At 40.9% G+C, this 20,528-nt stretch overlaps 1 protein-coding gene across 1 annotated transcript in view; it reads left to right on the top strand.

Moving 5' to 3' along the window:
• KIF6 (kinesin family member 6) overlaps positions 1-20,528 on the top strand; it is a 380,047-nt gene that overhangs the window by 82,986 nt on the left and 276,533 nt on the right. Inside the window, exons 4-5 of the mRNA XM_081094290.1 lie at positions 5,798-5,945; positions 12,420-12,529. Of these exons, the coding sequence (XP_080950416.1) occupies positions 5,798-5,945; positions 12,420-12,529 (258 nt within the window). The remainder of the gene's footprint in view (positions 1-5,797; positions 5,946-12,419; positions 12,530-20,528) is intronic.

The raw sequence follows: 20,528 nt of genomic DNA, 5'->3' as shown, positions 1-20,528 counted from the left end.
AAGTGAAAGGACACTAATTAGTAACACAAAAATATATGAAAATATAAAAATGCTAGGAAAGGTAATTATATAGTCAAATTCAGTATACTCTAATACTGTGATACGGTGATGCATTAATCACTTAATTCTAATATAAAGGTCAAAGGAAAAAAGTATTAAAAACTATAGCTACAATAATTTATTAATGAATACACAATATAAAAAGGTAAATTGTGGCCAAAGCCGGTTTGGCTCAGCGGATAGAGTGTCGGCCTGCGGACTGAAAGGTCCCAGGTTCGATTCCGGTCAAGGGCATGTACCTGGTTGCAGGCACTTCCCCAGTGGGGGATGTGCAGGAGGCAGCTGATCGATGTTTCTCTCTCATCGATGTTTCTAACTCTCTATCTCTCTCCCTTCCTCTCTGTAAAAAATCGATAAAATATATTTTTAAAAAAAGGTAAATTGTGACATCAAACATAAAAAATTGGGATAAACAGTAAAGGTAGAGTTTTTGTATGTGATTAAAGTTATTATCAGCTTAATATATACTGTTATAGCTATAAGACATTTTACATAGGCCTGTGGTAAACACAAAACAAAACCAATAGAAGAAACATAAAAGACAAAGAAAAGAGGATCAAAACATACTTTAGGAAAAATCATCAATTCACAAAGCAAGCAAGCAAAAGAAGAACTAAGGAACAAAGAAACCGAACAACAAGAATACAATGAATAAGATGGCATTAATAAATCCTTACCTATCAATAGTTACTTTAAATGTAAATGGGTTAAATTCTTCAATCAAAATTTAAAGAGTGACTGAATGAATTAGAAGACAAGAGCTAGGTATATGCTACCTATAAGTAACTCACTGCAACTTTAAGGACACACATAGACAGAAAGTGAAGGGATGGAAAAAAGTATTTCATGCAAAAAGAAACCAAAAGAAAGCAAGAATGGCTATCCTTATATCATACAAAGTAGACTTTAAGCCAAAAACTGTAACAAGGAGACAAAGAAAGTCATCTACACTAATAAAAGAGAAACATGCAAATTGGTGTCACTCTGCTATGCCCACCAGCCAATCAGGATGAGTATGCAAATTAACCCAACAAAGATGGCAGTTAATTTGCATATGCAGGCATAGAGCAAAGACTGAAGACAACTGAAGATGACTGAAGACTGAAGAGGCTTGGCTTCTCTGCTGCGGCTGGAGCGGAGAAGCCAAGCCTCACTGCTGTGGCCCGAGTGGAGAAGCCAAGACTTGCTTGGCTCGAGGCTTGGCTTCTCCGCTGTGGCCGGACCAAAGGCCTGGGTTCCAGGTGCCGGAGGAAAACTGATGCCAGCAGCCAGGGGAAGGAAGGCCTATTGCACAAATCTTCATGCAATGGGCCTCTAGTTATATAATAATAAAAAGTCAATTCATCATGTGGATATAACAATTATACATATGTATTCATCTAAAATAGGCAGCACCTAAATAAATTAAGTAGATACTAACAGATATGAAGGGAGCACGAATAAAAAAATATTATAATAATAGTGGAATTCAGTACTCCCCTTTCAACATTGGATAATTTATCCACACAGAAAATCAATAAGAAAACATCGGGTGTTAACTGTACCTTAGAAAAATGCACTTAGCTTATAAATACAGAACATTCCACCTATCATCAGCAGCATACACATTCTTCTCCAGCAGAAATGGAACATTCTCTAGGATAAATCATTTGTAGATCACAAAAAAAAAACTTAGCAAATCTAATACAATTAAAGTCATGCCAAGTATTTTTTATGACCACAATGGTATGAACTAAAAATCAATAATAGGAGGGATACTGGAAAATCCACAAATGTGTTGAAATTAACCAACATACTCTTAAACAACCAATAGGTCAAGAAAGTCAAAAGGTATATAAAAAATACTTTTAAAGATAAATGGGAACACTCCATACTAAAACTTATGAAAGGCAACAAAAGCAGTCCTAAGATGGAAGTTTATAGCTGTAAGTGCCTACATTAAGAAAAATGAAGCTCACAGGTAACCTAAATATATACCTCATGAACTAGACAAACAAGGACTAAGCTCAAAGGTGGCAGAAGAAAAAAAATAACAAAGTCCAGAATAGAAATAAACAAAATAGTGACTAGAAAAACTATTACAAAATCAATGAAACTAAGAGCTTGCTTTTTTGAAAAGTTCAGCAAAATTGACAAACTTTCAGCTAGACTACGTAGAAAGGAGACCCAAATAAATAAAATCAGAACTGAAAGAGGAAACATTATAATTGACACAACAGGAATACAAAGGATTATAAGAGACTACCATGAACATTATATGCCAAAAACGTTGGATAATTTAGAATAAATGGATAAATTCCTAGAAATATGCAACCTTCCAAGACTAAATTGTGAATAAAAATTTAAACAGAATAATAGCAAGTAAGGAGATTAAATCAGTAATCAAAAACCTCCCAACAAAGAAAAGCCTAAAACCAGATGGTTTTAACTGATAAATTCTACCAAACATTTCTAAAGTAATGCTAATTACTCTCAAACTCTTCTAAAAAAAATTGAAGATGAGGGAACATTTCCAAACTCATTTTATGAGGCCAGTATTACCCTTTTAACAAGCCAGACACTGCAAAAAAAGAAAAATAGAAAACTACAGACCAATTTCTCTGAATGTAGATCCAAAAATTCTCAACAAAATACTAGCAAACTGAATTCAATAGCACATTAAAAGTATCATACACCATGATCAAGTGGGATTCATCCCGGGAATGCAAGGATGGTTCAACATGCACAAAGCAATAAATGTGATCCACTACATTAATAGAACAGAAGATAAAAACCAATGGTAATTTTAATAGGTACAGAAAAATTTTTTTAAAAATCAACATTTTTATGTAATAAAAATGCTCAACAAATTGGGTATAAAAGGAATATACCCCAATATAATAAAGGCCATATATGACAGACCTATAGCTAACATTATACTAGATGGTGAAATGTTAAAAATCTTTCCCACTGAAATCAGGAACAAGACCAGGGTACCCTCTCACAATTCCTATTTAACATGGTACTTGAAATCCTTGTCAGAACAATTAGGCAAGAAATAGAAATAAAAGGCATCCAATTGTTGTCTAGAAGTAAAATTGTCTCTGTTTGCAGATTATACAATCTTAGATGTGAAAAATGCCAGAGACTCCACCAAAAAACTCTCAGAACTAATTAACCAATTCAGGAAAGTTTCAAGATTCAAAATTAGCATACAAAAACCAGCTGTGTTTCTATACAGTAACAATAAAGTATTTGAAGAAGAAATTTTTTTAAATCCAATTACAACAGCATCAAAAGCAATTAAATACTTAGGAATAAATTTAAACAAGACGGTGAAAAATTACAAAACATTGATGAAAGAAATTGAAGAAGACACAAATAAATTGAAAGCTATCCCATGTTTGTGGATTGGAAGAATATTGTTAAAATGTCCATACTACCCAAAGCTACCTATAGATTTAAAGGCAGTTTTCACAGAAATAGAAAAAAAAATCCTGAAATTCATATGGAACCACAAAAGACCCCGAACAACTAAAGCAATTCTGAAAAAGAAGAACCAAGCTAGAGGCATCACACTTCCTGATTTCAAACTATATTACACACTTACGGTAATCAAAATTATTTGGTACTGGTACAGAAAACAGACACATAGACTAATGGAACAGAATTAAGAGCTCAGAAATAAACCTATACATATACAGTCAACTAATATTTGACAAGTTAGCCAAGAACACTACAAGGAGAAAGGATGGATAGCCTCATTGATAAATGGTGCTGGGAAAACTGGGTATTCACATGCAAAAGAATGAAATTGGACTCCTGTCTTACACCACTCACTATAATTAACTCAAAATAGATTAAAGACAAAAGACCCCAAACTAAAATTTCTAAAAGAAAACATAGGGACATGGCATTAGTGTGTTTTTTAAATTATGTATGGAGTTGGGGAGTACCGCTTAGTGGTTAGACAACCATATGCTTTACATCGCGTTCACCATGATGTTTCCAGTTCCCAGCTGGCACCGTACATAGTTGTCACAATATTATTAACCGTATTTCCTAGGCTTTCCTCACTGCCCCTAGATATTTTGTACCTTCCAATTTGTGCCTCTTAGTCCTTTCACCTCCTTCACCTAGTGCCCCGACGTTTCCTCCCCTCTGGCAGCCACCAGCTCTCTATTTCTATGAGTCTGTTTGCAGTTTGCTTGTTCCTTTATGTTGTTCTTTATATTTCACACATAAGTGAAATCATATGGTATTTGTCTTTTTCTGACTTATTTCACTGAGCATAATACCCTCTAGGTCCATCCCATGCTGTTGCAAATGGTAAGATTTCATTCTTCTTTATGGTCGAGTAATATTCCATTGTATATATGTGCCACAACTTTTTTATCCCCTCGTGTATTGATGGCACTTGGGTTACTTCTATAGCTATTGTAAATAATGCTGCAATGACCATAGGCATATGGATATATATATATACACACACACACACACATATATATATATATATATATATATATATATACACATATATATACACATATATATATATAACATATGTGTGTATATATGTGTATATATACTGGTATGCATATATATGTATATATATATATGTATGTATGTATGTATATCCATCCATCCTCAGGCAAGGGAAACAAATAAAAGAGAAAAAAAATAAATGAGATTACATCAGACTAAAAAGTTTTTGCACAGCAAAGGAAACCATCACAAAATAAAAAAGAACCTACTAAATGGTAAAACATATTCTCTGATGACACATCTGATAAGGGGTTAATATCCAAAACTTATAAAAAACTCATACTACTCAACACTAGAAAAAAAAAATCCAATTTTAAAAATGGGTAAAGGATCTGAATAGACACTTCTCCAAAGAGGACATACAGATGGCCAATAGATATATGAAAAGATGCTCAATGTCACTAATCATCAGACAACTGCAAATTAAAACCACAATGAGACATCACCTCACACCTGTTAGAGTGGCTATCATCAATAAATCAACAAACAACAAGTGTTGGTGAGGATGTGGCAAAAAGGGAAGACGGGGGCACTGCTGGTGGGAATGCAGATTAGTGTGGACACTATGGAAAATAGTATGGAGTTTTCGCAAAAGATTAAAAAGGGACCTGCCTTGCGACCCAGTGATTACACTTGTGGAGATTTATCCAAAGATACCCCGAACACTAATTCAACATTCGTCTTGACATGGACTTCACATCAAATCATCACATTGCACACCTTAAACTTGCATATGTTGTATGTCAGTTATATCTTATTAAGGCTGAAAAGAAGAAGACATTAAGTAAAAACCAAGGACATGTTAATAAAGTTTGTAATAATGTATCAATATTGATTCATTAGTTGTGATAAATGACAATAGGGGAACATTGGTGAAAGTGCGTGTGAGGTATATGTGAATTCTTTGTACTATCTTTGCAACTTTTCTGTAAATATAAAACCACCCTAAAATTTAAAAATATGATTTTTAACAAAGAAAATATTTAAGATGCCTGGCCCCATTTTTGTTGTGGGTCTTTTCTGAGAGAAAAAGATCATTATGCTGATGTTCTTGGTTCAAAAAGTAAATCTATCTAGATATGCACATACACAAACATCCCTATCGATGTCTTCAATAGTGGTGAATCCAGTGGCTGCTTCTATAATATGACCCACTTAATACAAATGCAATTAGCCTATTTTGATGTTAACAGTGTGTCATTTCTTCTTGTAGTGCCCTGGCTGGTTACAATGGCACCATCTTTGCATACGGTCAAACAGGCAGTGGTAAGACCTTCACCATCACGGGTGGCGCAGAGCGCTACAGCGACAGAGGCATTATCCCAAGGACACTGTCGTACATTTTTGAGGAGTTGCAAAAGGTATAGAACTATAAGTTCATTTTGCATTTGATATATTCAGCAGAAATTTATTGTGTGCAAAATAGTTATTTTGACATTTTATTATATTGTATCAAAGTGAGAAAGTATTATTGTGGAATATCTCTGTCCTTGAGATTGAAGGGGAGTTTGGAGTTTTGCTGATGATGCGGAAATTGAGAAGGTGACTCTCATTAAAGGGATGCTGTTCCAGCAAATGCTCAGAGGGAGCTCCTCTGACACACACGTAGGTTAAAAGAACAGACAACACATTTTACAGCTAATATTTCTTATTCTTCATTAAGAAACTGGAGAATGCCCTTTTGCCAAGACAGACCTTTATTTTAGCTGCTAAAGCACTGAGTTGGACAACCGTTATCACACTTTTAATAGAAGCCCACAGGAATTTACTGGAGTAAAAGTCCAATTGCAATTAATCTATACTAATAAAAGGGTAATATGCTAATTAGACCAGACATATTCCAGTCATCCTTCCAGATGTCCTTCCGGACAAAGCCATGGTGGCGGGGGCCGAGGCAGAGGCAGTTACAGGTGGCCAGGCCAGCAGGGGAGCAGTTATGGGTCAGCCAGGCTAACAGGGGAGCAGTTAGGGAGTGACCAGGCCGGCAAGGGACCAGTTGGGGGGTGATCAAACCAGCAAGCCAAGGCAGTTAGGGGGTGGTCAGGCCGGCAAGCAGAGGCAGTTAGGGGTGATCAGGCAGGCAGGCAGGTGAGTAGTTAGGAGCCAGCGGTTCTGGATTGCGAGAGGGTGCAGGCCTGGCTGAGGGAAACCCCCTCCCACCCCCGTGCACGAATTTTGTGCACCGGGCGTCTAGTATTTCTATAAAGACAAATTCCCTGTCTATATTATAAGCATCATTTATTGTGTGGCTCCAAGTGCCACTTGTTTTATAAATATTTAATACAACATATAATACAACTAACAAAGTAGGCATCCTTATCCCCATTTTATATTTGGGAAAACTAAGTCTCAGATTAAATGTCTTTCTCTGGGTCCTTGTAAGTAGCTGGCTGGAGGCCCATGCCAGAAGTGCATGTGCTTTCCGTCTCCATGCCCGCTGCCCAGGCTGGATCTGCTGTGCTGGCTGTGTCTAAACACATTCTCTCCTGTGAGCCACTTCTCTGAGCTTCAGCTCTCCCTGTTTGGGAGCAGGGAGTGAGTTGTACTAGAGGATCTCCACAGTCCCTAGCAGTTCCAAGTGCTCGGTTGTCCTAATTCTGTATAACCAAGGCCCTAACTAGGTCAGTGTAACAGTCATCGCAACATTTCTCAACTGTATGCTGTTTGCATTTCAAGTTGCAACAATGAGAAGAAATCGCTGAGATCTGCATAATTCTAATTTCCAGCCATAAAGTAGCAATTACCCATTAGTTCAGCTCATCTCTCACTAGCTCACACATTCCAACTCCGCAGGCCAGAATATTAGGAACAGAAAGAGTTGAGTATGGTGTATATGTTGAATCCAAACCCCTTCTTTTCATTTACTCATTTATTTCTGACATTAGCTGCTTTGTTTTTCCCCAGATCTCAGAAACTGGGGATATGCTTTGTCTTGGTGTTTATTGCTGTGGCCTAATGTGGAAGCCTGGTGTCTAGGTGGGGTCATGGGAGTTGTGCAGGCCAGCCCGCTTCTACTTGCAACCCGTGGACTTGGGCAGTTTCTTAAAGGTCCTGGATGTGGGGTTTCTCTGAGAGCTGAGCTTTCTGTACTTAAAGACATCGCCCAGTTCTTGGCACGTAGTTGGTGCTCAATATGTGGTTGTTATTATTACAGCTGTCTATGTCCACATGCAGCAGGTCCTCGGATAACACCCTCTCCTTCAGCCGTTACATTATGACGCTGATAGATGCTGTAGGAACTTAACTCTTGTGTATGTCAATTAGCCTCTGGTAAAATTGGTTTGATTACATGTCATTTCTCTTAAAGTCACAGAACCTAGTGACGACATGGAGGACTTCTTGTGCTATATAGGCATATAGACAAAATATCCCTGACCAATTTCAAATAACCCTTTGAAACACAGAACACATAAAGTCATTTCCCCTGATAAAGTTAAACAGAATAAACAAATCCTTTCCTAATAGAAAATATATTTGTCTCTTTGCAAATTTTGTCTATGGCTATCAAAATACACACACACACACACACACACACAAATACAGTTCTAAAAGTCTACCTGTCGCCCCAGTACCTGCCATGTGTCAGGTGCATTGCTTTATGTGTTTGTCATTGACATTACTCTAGACCCCATTTCATCCTGAGTGACCCTGCGTTTGGAGAGCGGCCATCGGACCAATTTACAGCCAGGACAACTCTCTGTAAATGGACAGTTTCCACCCTGGGGGAGCAGCACGTTCCTTGTAATCTAACTGAGCTGTGGCAAAGCCAAGCAGAGGCAGCTGGAGTGCATCACAGAGAGTGTCCAGAAAGTGCAGCCGCGACATGCAGCCAGGTGCTCGGCTGTCCCCAGTCGTAGCCGTAGAGGCCCCGTGAGCTCTCTAGGGTTCTTGAATAAAACATTTGACGTATGCGGAGTATTTATTCCGAGATAAACTAAGAGCGAGTACATACCGGGCCCGAAAGTGCCTGTGAGTGCGGTAGGAGCACATTCTCAAGGATTTTAAAAGAAGAAAATTGAGTCCATTATTCTAGAAATCACTGCTCATTCTTTTAGAGTACTGTGAGGCTCAGACTTGTTTGGGGCAGAAGAGAAGGCTGTCTGCAGGCCACACGTGTGTTACATTACAATCCGGAGCCCTGAGAGAGGGCCCTAAGGAAAGGCAGCTCCCACATCGCTCAGCGAATTCTACTCCAGTGAAAGCCCAGAAACTGCAGAAGCTGGGGGCCAACTGCATTATCCCTGTCACCTCAGGCTGTGGGCCTGCCATCTTCCTGACTTTTTCTCATTCCTTCTAATTTCTGGAAAGAGAGAGTTTCTCCAGTGTAAATAAACATTCAAGTTAGCTGTTCTTTCTGCCTCTTTTCCTTTCTTTTTATATTCACATACTGAATTCTCCATTTGAAGGTTTTAGAAAGAATCAACATAATGACAACACCAACAAGAACAGCAGCGACAGCTACAGTTTATTGGCCACACATTTAGGTTGTATTTTAAATACAGAGCCCTATTTTTCTCACAACAGATCTGCAAGATAAGGATGACTGTCCCCATTTTCATCTGAGGATAAGGGTATAAATGACAGAGGCCATATTTAAGCCTCGTCTTTTGTCTGATGCTAAGATGAGTTCAGAGGTGTATGCTCAAACCTCAAACCATAATCTGTGGAATATTTAAGATATCTTCAGATAAGTTTTAGAAACATGTTGCACTGGCCTATAATGTGCTCTGAGAATCTTCCAGAGAGAAACAGCATATGCAAGGTAGGGTAAAAGTGGGTTTACAATGGTCCGTATGGAAAATAATACAATCTACACTAATAAAAGACAAAGATGCTAATTGACCGTACCTTCACTACACCCTAAGCCACACGCACCAGCTAATCAGAGCAACTATATGCAAATTAACCCAACCAAGATGGCGGCTGGCAGCCACAGAGCTGGAGCAAGCAGGAAGCTTGGTTGCCTGGGCGATGGAGGAAGCCAAGCTCCCTGCCTGCCCTGGCCAGCTGTGGCCTCCGCTCATGGCAAGAAAGTTTCAATTATAGAAGACAAATAAATCCCAGATACCTGCTTCCAGCCAGCCTCCACTGGGAGCTTGGGTGGCTGGGGGCTGTGGCCAGCCTGCAAACAGCCGTCAGCCCCTTACCCAGGCTGGCCACACCCTCATAGGTGAGGGTCCCTACTGGGAGGGCTTAGCCAGCCTGAAAACGGGCCTCAGTCCCTCACCCAGACTGGCCAGGCACCCCAGCAGGACCCCCCGACCCTGAAGGGGATGTGGCCAGCCTGAAAACAGCCTTCAGCCCCTCAGCCCCTCAGCCATGCTGTCCAGGCACCCTAGTGGGGACCCCCATCCTGAAGGGGCTGTGGCCAACCTGCAAACAGCCATCAGCCCCTCACCCAGGCTGGCCAGGCACTCCTATATAATAAAATGGTAACATGCAAATTGACCCTAACAGCAGAACAACTGAGAATGACTGGTCACTATGACACACTGACCACCAGGGGGCAGACGCTCAATGCAGGAGCTGCCTTCTGGTGGTCAGTGCACTCCCACAGGGGGAGCTCTGCTCAGCCACAGCCAGACTGACGGCTGCCAGTACAGCGGAGGTGGTGGGAGCCTCTCCCGCCTCCTCAGCAGCACTAAGGATGTCCAACTGAAGCTTAGGCCTGCTCCCCACTGGCAAGTGGACATCCCCAAGGGCTCCTGGGCTGCCAGAGGGATGTCTGACTGCCAGCTTAGGCCCAATCTCCCAGGGAGTAGGCCTAAGCCAGCAGGTGGTCATCCCCCGAGGGGTCCCAGACTGCAAGAGGGCACAGACCGGGCTTAGGGACACCCCCCCCCCAAGTGCACAAATTTTTGTGCACCGGGTCTCTAGTAATTAATAAATAATAATGCAAGAATAAACTCTGTTTTGCATACCCACAACTGCACACCTACTTTTGCCCACCCTGTATGTGTGGACCATGGATCAGTTTTCCATGAGTATTTCATGGAATGTTTTAGAAAACACTGCGTTAGAATAAAGGCCACACAGAGTCTGTCTAGTATTTGTTGTCTCTGATGCCTGCACTAAGCCAAACTTCAAGCCAAAGGATCATGTTGGAATGGTGCCATCACGGCACTAGGATGCTAGTGTAACTCATGAATCCCTTGCAGGAGAAGCAGCCAGAGACACCCACATGGGTAGTGTTTCCAACGTGCATTGGGAGAAATTTTTTTGCATGGAGATTCAGTCCATGCCGTCACCTTCACAGAGCAGGAGAACGTGAAAGTTCAGCTGGAGCTTGAACATTTTCCTATAGTAATGTGCTGGCTGAAACTTGCTTTACTTTTCCATGTATTAGTTTGTTTTAGTGAAATGGTGGTATCGTTATTTCAATCGTTTGAGCCATTTCAGGAGCAGAGAATTGTATTAATTTTAATTATCCACCTTCCTTACTTGAATGCTATGGCAACTGAGGCCTGACATAGCAGGGCTCACAGCTGGTAGAACTAGGACTCCAGCTTCTCTCCCCATCTTTGTGACTGGTCCTCTCTCCCCTTGAATGACGCCTGGTAAATGGGTTGTCTTGGATGTGGTTGAGAACTAACCAGGAAGTTAGTCCTTAAGTAAACCCTCTCTGAACATTCACTATGATAACCTGCTGACCTCTGGCACAGGCGCAAATATGTTCCCCTCTTACAACGAACAGGTGTTATTATTTGATATTTTGTATTAAAAACTGAACTCAGAAGTTTCTCAATAGCTGAAAAATTCCCTGTTTTATTCCACTGCAGTGGAAGTGGGTTTGTGTGTGTGTGTGTGTGTGTGTGTGTGTGTGTGTGTGTGTCTGTTAACAGAGCTAAGACAAGAACCAGAGAACCAGTCCCCTCGACCTTTTATCCTGATTTCATTGACACCTATGCCATTGCATTTCAGCATGGCCCATAGAAAATACCTCTCTCTAATCAGTAGCAGGACAGTCCTGATTTGCCACTTGGGCCAGAAAAACTAACCAGGTAAGGTATAGACCAGTGATGGCAAACCTTTTGAGCTCGGCGTGTTAGCATTTTGAAAAACCCTAACTTAACTCTGGTGCCGTGTCACATATAGAAATTGTTTGATATTTGCAATCATAGTAAAACAAAGATTTATATTTTTGATATTTATTTTATATATTTCAATGCCATTTAACAAAGGAAAATCAACCAGAAAAATGAGTTCGCGTGTCACCTCTGATTTCGCCATCACTAGTATAGACAGTGGACTGGTAATGTCCACCCTGCAATTACCTAATTGACCTAAACCATTTCTGTCCCCTGAATTAACTTTACATTAGCTAATTATTGTCCATTATCTACTTATGTGCTTAGGAAGTATGAATATTAGAAAAGTTTAAAAAGATTCGTGATTAAAGATGAAAACTCTTTTGCTACTGAAGTTTTTAAACCAAAGTAACAATGCTGTGTTCTTTTACGAATAGACTGTTCACAGAATGTAAATTTATTTTTTCTTAGTAACCTTTCTTTTTTTGGTTGGAAAGTAAAACATGGTGTTATAGAGTTCTGCAACCACATCAGCTAATTGTAAATGTGTATTGACTTTTTACGTATTACGTGGAACCAATACAAAGTAACAGATTGAAGTTGCTTGTAGTCATAGGTATTGGCCATTAAAAAACAAAGCTTTGTGCTTATGGTAGCTGGCAACTTGAAAGTGTCACGGACCGAACATGTAGACCATACAAAGTGAGAGAGAAACTGTGAGGAAGCGACACGATCAATGTGTTCATCTTCCTCTGCGCTGAATCGTCGTTAGAGCCATTAAATCACGTCTCTCCCTTTTCCTACCAGGACAGCAGCAAAATATACACAACGCACATTTCTTACTTGGAAATCTACAATGAATGCGGTTATGATCTCTTGGATCCAAGACATGAAGCCTCCAGTTTGGAAGACTTGCCGTGAGTAGCAGAACAACAAAGACGGGGAGAATTGCTTTCAGATGTTTCCTGCAATTGTTTTCTCTGCAACTTTGCATGTTTCTGGTCTCAACTGTAATTAACAACCACTGGATAACAGAATCCTTTTGTAACATAATGGATGCTTTTTCACTAGTGATAGGAACTCAAATAGCTTAGGACTCACTCCTTGGGGAAATCTCTTGGTGTTGGTGCAGGGAGAGCAGTGAGCGTCCTGAGAGTGTGAGCTGAGAGGACCGGTGGGACCAGGCAGCCCCTCTCTACTCCTGCCCCCTGGAACCCTTCACCCCTCCAACTGTGGCCTTTCTCTGAAGAAGGTATTCAAATTAGGCTTCAGCAGCAAGGAGAGAATGTGAAAGAGAGAAAATGCCCGAGTAGCAAAAACAGCTTCTCGACTATCATTAAGACTAACAGTGACAATCATTTGGTCACGATTGGCACTGGTGGTTTCGTGACCGAACTATAAATAGAGTCTTCAGAGCTTATCTAATAATAGAGTAAGTTACCCTGCCAGCATTTCTATAACATTACTCACTGCTTGTTTGAATATCTGCCTACATTAGACATATGTTAATTGGTAACTGCATATACTTTGCCCAGACATCTTCATATATCAGCAGATGCCAGAGCCAAGAAAACACACTTTAATATTCTTCTTATTAAATATTCTAAAACAATTTAAAAAATACATTAATCCTCTACCAAAAGAGATCAGCAGCCAGTTGTTTAATTTGTAAACCACCTTTATATATATTCTCCCATTAATGTTGAGTGACTGTTTTTACATATCATCTCTCTTATGTTTATAGTATTCATTAGAGAAAGTTAGAAAAGGGGATGTTTGTCGGTACAATAAATATTTCTATAAGAATTAAAGGAGCCCTAACCGGTTTGGCTCAGTGGATAGAGCGTTGGCCTGCAGACTGAAGGGTCCCAGGTTCGATTCCGGCCAAGGGCATGTACCTTGGTTGTGGGCACATCCCCAGTGGGGAGTTTGCAGGAGGCAGCTGATCAATGTTTCTCTCTCATGGATGTTTCTAACTCTCTATCTCTCTCCCTTCCTCTCTGTAAAAAATCAATAAAAAATATATTTAAAAAAAAGAATTAAAGGAAAGAAAAATAAAAAATTGAGAGGAAGGAAAAATTACTTACTTCATGGAGGAAATTGGCCTTAAAGAAACTATTGGAATTACATTTACAAAAAGGCAAATGCTTCCTATCACTACTAAAAAAAATCCACTACATTACAAAAAGATTCTGTTGTCCAGTGTTCATTAATTACCATTGCCACCAGAAAGAGTGGCTTCATATGCTCTTGAACTGGGAGCAGCTCTCACAGAAGTCTGCCTGTCTAGTTCCCTGGTTTCATTGTGGTGAGCTGACATATACCAAACACTCTGGGTACCATCCAAAAAGGTAAAACTCTCCTTGTAGGAACAGCAGCATTAACGATACGAGGTGAGGTTGGACAGGCCAGGTGTTGAGGATTTGTGTGAAGTAAAAGCCAGCTTCTGAGGGACTCAGACAAGAGGCTTGGGAGAGATTTGCTCTTCATTTTAACAGGTGACTTAAGGCATTTTCTAGCTCCAGTCTGACCTACTCGTATGTACCTCCTGGCTAAATCTCACTTAAAGCTACACTGAACAAATCACATCTACACTGAAGAACTTAAACCAGCTTAGCAATAATCCAGAAGTGAAGGGCTTGGCTATCTATAATGAACATGAAAGAGGAGACGTAACATGTAAGGAGAGATATGCAACAATAAATAAATGAGAAATAAAATTAATTGATTACGCTCAGCACCTTGACTTTGATTGGATTTGAAGAGAAGCTGAATCGTGTAGATTGGTGCCCTCCTCGTTTTCCTGGTTGAGGAAAGGAAGCTGTAAGAGGTGTGACTTGCCCAGGGTTTCAAAACTAACTGGTTAATGGTAGAGCAAGGATGGAGAACTAGAGCGCTCACCTTCAGGCCAGAGCAGCAAAAAGAGCTTCAAGATCTTAGTGTGGGGTAGAGAACGAAGGAGTCGTGGCCCTGAAAAGGAGCTCCAATTGGGAAACCTGACTGGGTGGGGGGCCCTTCCTATACATGATGCCAGAGTGCCAGACCAACGCCCATCGATTTGCAAATGTGACTCGTCCTTTGGCGATGAGTTTTTAGGTGCAATACCAAGGCATGATGTGTGAAGGAAAAAACAGGTAAGTTGAACTTCATGAAGTTCAACTTGTATTTATTATTTTTGTTACCCAGCGATGGACTCTGCCTTTCTATAAGAAACTCTGGTTTTTTTTTATTGTTGTTTTTTTCTTCTTCCCAATCTATTTAAACTAAAAAAACAACAACAAATAAACACAAAAACCAGTTTACCCATTCCTTCCACCCCCACCTCTGGCAACCCTAATCTGTTCTTTGTATCTGTGAAAATTTACAACACAAAGAATGACCCCTAATGTAAATTATGGACCTATAGTTAATAAAACAACAATAACAAGGAATGAATTATTGACACATTTAACAACTTGAGTGAATCTCCAGGGCGAGTGAAAAAGCCATTCCCGTTGGGACAGATAATGGGGACCAGTATAGACTGATGAACAGAGGTAGATGCAGAGGCAGAGCAGCATTGAACAGACTGTCAAACTACAGTGGGAAGCCTGGGGAGGGTTTGGGGCGGGGGGCATTAAGAGATCACCTGAAGGACTTATAGGCATGCATATAAGAATAACCAATGGACACAAGACACTAGGGGGTAGGGGCCGGGGGAATGTCAAGGGGGGGGGAAAAAGGAGACGTATGTAATACCCTTTGTAATACTTCAAGAAATAAAAATTATTTAAAAAAAAAGAAAAAGCTATTCCCAAGTACTGTATGATATTATTTGCAAATCTATCTAAAAATATTTATGTAATATTTTTAAACGACAAAGTTACAGAAATAGATAACAGATTCGTGGTTGAAGGAATTAGGGAGGGAAGCGGGGATGGTTCTCCAGGCCAGTGCGGGATCCTTGTGATCATGGGCTATTGTGTATCTTGACTGTGGCTGTGGATACACAAAACTGCCTACGTATCACAAACACACACAAGTACAAGAAAAACTGAAACGTCCGAATAGATCAGTGGATTGTGTCAATGCCATTGTCCTGGTTGTGATACCTCGGATACAGGTACATGGGGTCTCTCTGCATTATATCTTACAGCTGCATGTGGACCTACAATGATCACAAAATAAAAAGTTTAATTAAAAGTAATTGGCTTCTCTGTCAATTATTAATTGACCATGGAGGCATGGGTTGATTTCTGGGCTCTCTGTTCTGTTCCACTGATCTATAGGCCTGTTCTTGTGCCTGTACCAGGCTGATTTGATTACAATGGCCTTGTGCTGTGGTTTAATATCCAGTATTGTGATCCCTCCAACTTTGTTCTTCATTCTCAAGATTGCTGAGGCTGTTCTGGGTCTTTTTTGGTTCCATATAAATTTTTAGAATATTTTTTCTAGATCTATGAAATATGCCATTCGTATTTTAATAGGGATTGCATTGAATCTATAGATTGTTTTGAGTAGTAGACATTTTAATGATATTAATTATAATAATCCACAAACATGGTATGTGCTTCCACTTATGTGTATCTTCCTCAATTTCTTTTTTCAATGTCTCACAGTTTTACCTTCTTGGTTAAATTTATTCCAAGTACCTTATTTTGTTGTTGTTGTAATAGTAAATGAGATTGTTTTCTTAGTTTCTCTTTCTGATAATGCATTATTGGTGTATAGAAATGCCATTGATTTCTGGATATTTATTTTGTATCCTGCTACTTTGCCAAATTCAAAACAATATGGAGTTTCTTCAAAAATTTAAAAATGGAACTGCCTTTTGATCCCACTGTTGGGGATATATCCTAAGACTCCTGAAACACCAATCAGAAAGAATATATGCACCCCTGTGTTTATAGGAGCATTGTTTACAATAGCCAAGATCTGGAAGCAGCACAAGTGCCCATCAGTAAAGAAAGCTGTGGTACATTTACACAATGGGACACTATGCATCTGTTAAAAAGAAGGATCTCTAACCCTTTGCGATAGATAGCATGAAATAAGCCAGTCAGAGAAAGACAAGTACCGTATGGTCTCACTTATATGTGGAATCTGATGAACAAAATAAAGTGACAAACAGACTAGAAACAGAAGCATGGATACAGAGGACAGACTGACAGCTGTCAGGGAGTAAGGGGGTGGGGCAGACAGGATGAGAGAAGGTAACGGGAATAGCCAAAACCTTCTATGCATAGTGCATAGACACAGATAAGAATGCAGTGAGGGCCAGGGGAGGGAGGATGGGCCTGGGGGGAGGGGAACAAAGAGGGGGAGCAATGGGGGACATCTGTAACAATGCCAACACTAAAAATAAAATATAACTTAAAAAAGTAGTTGGCTACATATTTATATAGAGATATATATGTATATACACACATATGTGTATTAAGTCTATTCTTTATTTAGTAGTTTAAATGAAAATAGAACCTCTGTTTTTGAAAGCTCTTTATATCGTATGCTATAGTTAGAATCTAAGTGTGTCTCATGAAGTAAAACAGTATAACTGCTGGTCTCAACTGTAGGGAAAACAGTCACCTTACTTTGGTGTAATTTTAGTATTCCTAAATAGGGACATGTATTCCGTTTAAGGTTCCAAAGTTGGTCATAGTTACTATTGTTACGAAGAAAGTCAGTCGACTTTAGATTCTAGTATTGAAATCTTGGCTGTGTTGTGTTTTTTAAGTAATTTGTCATCAAAGGGAAAAAAAAGAGTTGACAAATGTTACATTTAACTCACCAGGTTCCTGATACCTAATCAACGTAAAACACTGCAAAGTTCCCCGGGAGTTACAAAAAGGATTAATGCTCAGCTGCTGTCCTCGTGGCTTTAGTCTGGTCGTGTGGAATCGCTCAGTTATTCTGTAAACATTTCTCGAGATCCAATTCTGTTCCACACACTGTGCTGGGCACTGAGTTTACTAACTTAGTCTTTGCTCTCCTGGAACCCATCGAGTGGGCAAAACTAGCGCAGAACAGCATAAGGAGGAATATGAGCAGCATCGTAAGAGAGGCACCAGAATGACAAGCGCTTACAGGAAAAAGACCACACCAGTGTGCGACCAGGGAGAGATTCATGGAGAAGGTGACAGGTGAAGTAGTCCCTGAGGGGGCATAGGACGGGCAGTGGGTGTGGCTTCCATGTGGAAACAAGGTTGAGAAGTTGATGTGTGTAGCTCGTTCTGTGACAGTTACGGACCTGTGGGACTGGAACCAGTCAGGGAGTAGGTGAGAACAGTAAGACTGGAAAGATGAGTGTGAGGATTGGACAGTCAAGGGGTAGCCCTTGGGGATGTTTATTCAAGGACATAGCATAATTGGAGCTGCTTTTTGGAAGAAAAATCAGTCAGGAGTGACTCTCATAAAGGAGAGTCAGAGAGACCCCACAGCATTGTGGGAAGTCATTAGGGCCATTTAAGTGGGAGTGGGAGGGAGTCAAGGAGAGGCAAAATTAATAGTCCAGTTGATTGAGATTTAAATATGTATCAGAATCTCCTGGAATGGTGGTTAAATGTAGATTCCCGGCCTTCACCTTCAGAAAATTCAAACATGAAATATGTCTGAAGAAGTTTCCCAGGTGATTCTATCACAGGTGGTTTGTCTTACCCCTTCCCTCATCGCCCAGGTAGTTCTTTTTTAAGATACAGTGGGGCCTTGACTTACGAGTTAATTCATTCCAAGACTGAGCTCATTAAGGAGCTCGTTAAGGAGCTCGTTAACTCAAATTACTCTGTCAACTCAATGCAAAAAATCCACCGAGAGACAGCTGGTATCTCAAAAAACTCGTTAGTCGGGACACTCGTAAGGCAAGGCCCCACTGTACCAGGAAAGCCTCTCTAAGTGGGATGGGCTCTGTCATATGTTAGTCTTTTTGCTAGGGACCTTACACACATCATCTCATTGAGGAGGGAGATGTCATAATCCATGTGTTACACACGGCTACACAGGTTCGCGGTGATTGAGTCGTGTTTCCCCAAGATTCCATGTCTGCCAGAGACAGACCAGAGTCAACCTCAGTTCGTCAGACCTCTGAGCTGGGGACATTTGGTGCTCTTGCCAGGGAAGTCCATGTTGTGTCCTGGTGTCCATCTGAGCTCTGAGCAGGCTGGTTTTCTGGGCTTCCTCAGGCCTCTGGCAAAGTTTTGTCCATTTCAGCTCTCTTTTAGGTGTCAGCCATGCTGCGAGGCTCTGAGATACCTGCTCCTGCCCTCAAAGGGTTCTAGGATAGTAGAACAGGCTCATAAACTGATCATTTCCACTTTACACAGCCAGTGATAAGATGCCCTGGGCTCCCTTGGGGCAAAACAAGGGAGTTCAGAGACGACTGGAGAAAAACCATCCAGTATGGTCTCCAACCTCAGCGGGGCCCTCAGCCCGCTAAGGAATGGCTCCATGTGCCCAGTCCTTTTCTCCCATTCCTCACAATAATTGTATCGAATGTCTGCTCTTTAGCCAAGTACTACCTGCCCCAATTCTCTTGGAAACCAATTGTATTCTTCGCTCAGAGAGAATATAGTAACTGCGAAACATGAATTCCTTCAACTTCCTGCCTCCCATCCTGTCCCACTCACCTACTTTCCTCCAGTCTCAGGAAACTGTCTATATCACTGGCTTTCAACCTGTGGGTCGCGACCCCTTTGGTGGTCGAACGACCCTTTCACAGGGGTCGCCTAAGACCATCCTGCATATCAGATATTTACATTACGATTCATAACAGTAGCAACATTACAGTTATGAAGTAGCAATGAAAATAATTTTATGGTTGGGTCACAACATGAGGAACTGTATTTAAAGGGCCAGAAGGTTGAGAACCTCTGGTCTATATGAAAGCCAATCCTTCCACTTATGCTCTGGGCCCTTCTTCCATCGGCCCCAAACCTGCTTTGTTTGGCCTAGACATTTTCTTTTCTTTTCTTTTTAATTGACTTTTTTTTATATAGAGAGAGAAGAAGGGAGAGGGAGAGAGAGAGGGAAAAAAACATCAATATGAGAGTGAAATATTGATCTGCTGCCCCCTGCACACCCTCCACCAGGGATGGAGCTGCAACCCAGGCACGTGCCCTGACTGGGAATCGAACCAGCAACCTTTCTGTGCATGGGAGGGGACAACACCCAGCCAACCGAGCCACCATGGCCAGGAGGAACCCAGACAGTTTCTGATTAAAATTTTTGAAGTTAGAACCTTTAAATGAAGCATGAATCCTTTAGTTCTTACTCCTACCTATTGCATTACACTTGATGTTTGTGTTATTTTTCTGGCCCCACTGAACTTTTGAAGAGATTTCTGGGCCTCTAAGCACAGATCTCAGAGTTAAAACTAACTCTACTCTTTTCTTCAACTGACTCAGTTACTAACACAGCTGGGAGGCAACCTCTTCAGAAGCTAGGGTGCTGTTCTGCACGATGATCTGAACAAGTGACCAGTGGCCAGTGCTGGTAGGACACACACTGTGTCCATCATGGGCTGGCCAGAAACGTATTCCTAGAGAAATGGACCATTGCCAGTGAGCATGGAAGAGGGAATACAGAGCCTGTCCAGCCTGAAGACAGCACACTTCTACCCAAAGCCTGTCTCGCTAGAATAATTCACAAGACAGAAGCTGGCATGCCCAGCTCTGAATGGACAGTGGAAAGAGATCTTTCTCAGAATCAGAAATGTCTTAGACAGGAGGCTGTCTTCCCCAGCCTGGCTACCATAACAAAGCACCTTACACATGGGGCGGCTTAAACAGCAGACCCTTACCTCTCACAGTTCTGGGAACTGGGAAGTCCAGTATCAAGGTGCTCATTTCCTGGCCTGCAGATGGTTGGCTTCTTGCTGTATCCTCATGTGGCTGAGAAACAGAGCTCAGGTCTCTCCCTTTTTATAAGGAATTTCATCATGGAGGC

Source organism: Myotis nattereri, assembly GCF_964212035.1.
Source record: "Myotis nattereri genome assembly, chromosome: 6".
Taxonomy (NCBI): Eukaryota; Metazoa; Chordata; class Mammalia; order Chiroptera; family Vespertilionidae; genus Myotis; species Myotis nattereri.
The sequence above is the reverse complement of the archived record's forward strand: the minus strand, read 5'-3'. Positions and strand labels throughout refer to the sequence as shown.